At 39.8% G+C, this 4,066-nt stretch overlaps 1 protein-coding gene across 1 annotated transcript in view; it reads left to right on the top strand.

Annotated features, from left to right (window-relative positions):
- The first annotated feature begins 362 nt into the window (after positions 1-362).
- The window catches only part of LOC104962439 (uncharacterized), a 5,287-nt gene continuing 1,583 nt past the window's right edge, over positions 363-4,066 (top strand). Inside the window, exon 1 of the mRNA XM_010790876.1 lies at positions 363-741. Within this exon, the coding sequence (XP_010789178.1) occupies positions 363-741 (379 nt within the window). The remainder of the gene's footprint in view (positions 742-4,066) is intronic.

Below are 4,066 nucleotides of genomic sequence, written 5' to 3'. Positions count from 1 at the left end.
ATTTCAACCCTACAGATGTGTTTATCTCTATTTACATAACAGAGAGTATGTCATGCTTGCAAAATAGCTACTGAAGGTCTTTTTCTCAAAACAAATGTTCAACTTGGTCGACAAGAATGTTTTAATCTACCCCATTTTATGAACGGCTGATTTGTGATTGCAATTTCAATGTAGGCGAAGGCACAATGAATAAGAAGACAGTACAAATCAGTGCTGTGGAGAAGAAATTGGGAATGAATACAATTCAACAATACATTTCTGCTAGACTGTGGGGCCTGTTTACAGTTTATTTAAAGTTCTTAAAAATATAGCTCGATAAAGTGCTTTTATTTTGTTTGCTCAAACCGGAAGTCGTTTTCATAATGGCTGGCTTGTTAGTAGTAGACAGAGCTGCCAACCAGTTGAAATCCCTCTCCACCCAAGCTAGCAGAGGGCGAGAGGGTCCTGCCCCGCAGTACAGCTGGAATATGGCGGGCCGTGGAGGCGACGTGATGTTTTCATGGTCTGGATCTGCTGCCAGCGAACAAACATGTTCAGCGGCGTCCGAGGAGCAGAAACTAAAGAAGAGGAGCAAAGCTTTCTCCCTGACCAGGATGAAGTCCCGCAACATCTCCGGCAAACAGCTCCAGCATCAGCCCGCCGTGCACAACAACAACAACATGCCGTTCACGATCCACTGCCAGATCGGGAAAGAGATCAAACACATCTGCAGCAACTGCCGGGGAGCCGAGCAGCGGCGCGGTGAGAAGACCCGGTTCAGCTGGCTGGGTGAAAGGGGAATGTTGGGAGGAGGGGGTTTTTACTGTACTATTTAAAAATGATTATTGTCATATGCCGGTGGCCGCTCCCTGCCTGCTTCCTGCCTGCCTGGGGAGATCCAGTGCCGGGATCAGCACTCAGATTAACGTTAGCCCTGAACGTTGCTTGTAAATTACTGTATTTTCTAAATAGTGACCTCTAATGAGCTTTTTGTGATTACTAAAGCATGTTGAATCAATTTAATTTCTGATTTAATGTTAATTTTAAGCACGATTTATTTTGTGAGTGTTATTTGGTCCACTTTTGTAAGACAATACTGCAATATTATTACTTTAACAACAAGTAGGGGAGAAAATGGTTGTCATACAATTTCTTATTAATTAAAAAACAAACAACATGTCCACAGTCTTAATATATGTCATGTGGAAGATCAAACTGTAGTGCTTGGTGCAGACAACGATTGTAAGAAAACATATTCAATTCAAAATATTTCAGTAATATTAGTTACATTCCCCCTCTACCCCAAAAAGACGTAAACTTGCCAATTTAAATTACTTAATTACTTAATGACCAAGTTGTCTGTGCTGAAAATATTGATTATTTGTTCTTGTCCATGAACCACTCTCTTTTTAAAAATTAACTTATTATGTTTTTGTCAAAAAATGGCCCCAGTTGCTCGTGGTGACCTCTTCAAAATGTGCTTTGTCAAACCAACAGCATCCCAAAGATAGTCTGTTTATAAATCTTCAAAATGAAACAACTGGAACAAAGGATGGATGGTTTGCTTTCAAAATGGCACAAACTATTATTAGATTATCAACAATGCCGTCAATTCCTTTTTCTCTCAATGGACTAATCAATTTATAGACTCGTTTTTGCAACACTAGTGTCGTCATGCTTGCAGTATCCATGGCTACCCTCACCAGCAGGTTGTAAAAATGGTCGAGTCAATCAACTAGAATGATTTAATTTGAAAATGTGTTTCCAGTATTATGCCGGTCAACAGATCAATACCGTCGTGAATGAGATTGATTAGAATGAACTGTTGATTGAAAATCTAGGATATGTTTATTATAAGCTCGTCTTCCATACTAAACTATACCCAATCACTTTGTCTCATTCAACAGGAGCTTAGATAGGGCTGCAACTAAGGGTTATTTTTCTTTATTCTTTCTTCTATAAATTGTAAGGATACTGTGGAAACTCCCAGTTCCCACAGCCAAAGGTGACATCCTCAAATGGCTTGTTTTGTCTAAAAAACAAATGTAAAGCCCAAAGATTTTCCAGTTAATATCAATTAAAGAGTGAAAATATGCAAAATGTCATTATGTGAATATGCAGTTATAAAAATTGTCTCAACATTTCCTTTTTAAGAAATTATGTTGGAACTAGTTGTTTCGTACTCAACATTATTTTTTATAAATTGACAAGTAGATTTGATTTGAAAATCCTGCTAACCATTTTCCACCACAGATCAATACAGACATGTTTATTATTTATTACCTAGTCGCCTCAAAACCCAGTATTGATTTATAACAGCTCATTCCCAATAATAAGATCGTAAACAAATCTAAATAATGAAAAACATGACCCCCTGCAGCATGTCTCTTGTTTTTCTGCTCTGAACTTGTTCTTGAGTCAGTCTTGTTATGAGGCAGCGGTAAGAAAAACAGGCCCGGGGTCTGACTGAAAGAATGTCTCCCTGCGGAGTGAGTATGAGCCCCCTGACTCACTGCTGCTGTCGTCCGCAGCTGGGGGGAGGCTAGCTAGCAACACAGACAGGAGGTCTTTCTCATTTCTCAATGTTGTGCTTGCTCAGTCCTCATTGCTTACTCCACGATCATCTGGCTTGTGACCAACGCCTTTTTGAAGGAAATTCAACTCCAAAAGTGGATCTCGAGTAGTAGAGGAGGGGAAGAAAGGATGCTAAAACTAGAAATTGAGAAAGACCTAGAGAAACCTGTAGTCTGCTTTGAAGAGGACCATTAATGCTAATGTTGAGGTTCATATTTCTATGTTGTGCCTCTGACATGCTTACATGCTTTAATGTTCAAAAAGGTCTTTATTTTTCTCATACTGCCTGTAGTGCAGCACCTCTTTTCACCTTCTGTCTGAAACCAGAGAACAGTCTGCTCTGATTGGTTAGCTGGCCTGCTCTGTTGTGATTGGTCAACCGCTTGGAGATGTGTCGTTAAATGTCCGGCACTATGTGTACAATGTGTTGGAGCACCAACCATAGAAGTGTTATATACTGATGTCATTATGTTACAGAAGTAATGCAGGAGGCGTTTCAGGCAGGAGGTGTTGTGGGAGAGAAACTCCTTCTGGAGGGAACTCTGGGATTTAAGCCTTTGCAGACCATTTACATGCACACAAAAACCTATATAACACACCACAGTAAAGGGAAAACCCCAAAAAGCACAACAGGACCCCTTTAAGTGACGAATGTGAGTCAGAAGGATTAAAAGCATGACCCCCAAAACACCTCAGCAATGAAAATCTCCTCTCCCCGGAGGCTTGAAACACATATTGACTGTTTTAAAACCACTTGACCTGAAGAGATTATTTTTTTAATATTGTAGGTATTTATTGCTTTAACAAAAACATCTCTTTATTTATGTGTCCTGGAAAGGTTTGTGTGTCACTCACGGGTGCTACACAGATCTGCCACAGGGACAGCTGAGGAGGGGAGGGTGTGGGGTTGATGATGTTGTTGTGGGAGGGCCTCTCAATGGTGGCTACAGATTAGAACTGACATCCCACTTGTAACAAGGCCACCTCAAGGCGGACATCTCCTCCTGTCTGCAGCTGCTCACTGCTTCACTTTGATTTGTTTTGACCGTCCAGTCTAACCAATCATGCAGTGCTGCCAGCTCTCAGTACTCGACAGTTGTTGATACTCTGAGCTGCAAATACATTTTGGTCTGATCCAAATGACTATTGATTCAAAACCCAGCCACAACCCAAGTCAATTTGTCTGATTGGTGTCTAATTATTGTTCTGTTAGTTCAAATGGTGTTGCAAAAAAAGATTTGATGGATTTTATTGAAACTAATTAGCTGGTACAGGAATACTTTGGTGCATAACTCAGTAGTGTTACCATTTATTATTTTATTATGGATTTAAAAAGGAAAAATTGTACTATTTAAGTGCAAAGCAAAATAGTGTTTTTTTGTATTTCTTGTTTTTTTTCATTCCAGTTTTCTACATGTTTCATCCAAAAGCCCAGTTGCAGCTGTTTTTTGATCCAAAATCAACATGTGCATTTTGATGCAGTTCAGATTTGAGGATTGTGCTTTGTTATTTT

Source organism: Notothenia coriiceps, unplaced genomic scaffold (genome assembly GCF_000735185.1).
Source record: "Notothenia coriiceps isolate Sejong01 unplaced genomic scaffold, NC01 NC01_scaffold00034770, whole genome shotgun sequence".
Lineage (NCBI taxonomy): Eukaryota > Metazoa > Chordata > Actinopteri > Perciformes > Nototheniidae > Notothenia > Notothenia coriiceps.
This window is presented reverse-complemented; position numbering and strand designations above follow the sequence as displayed.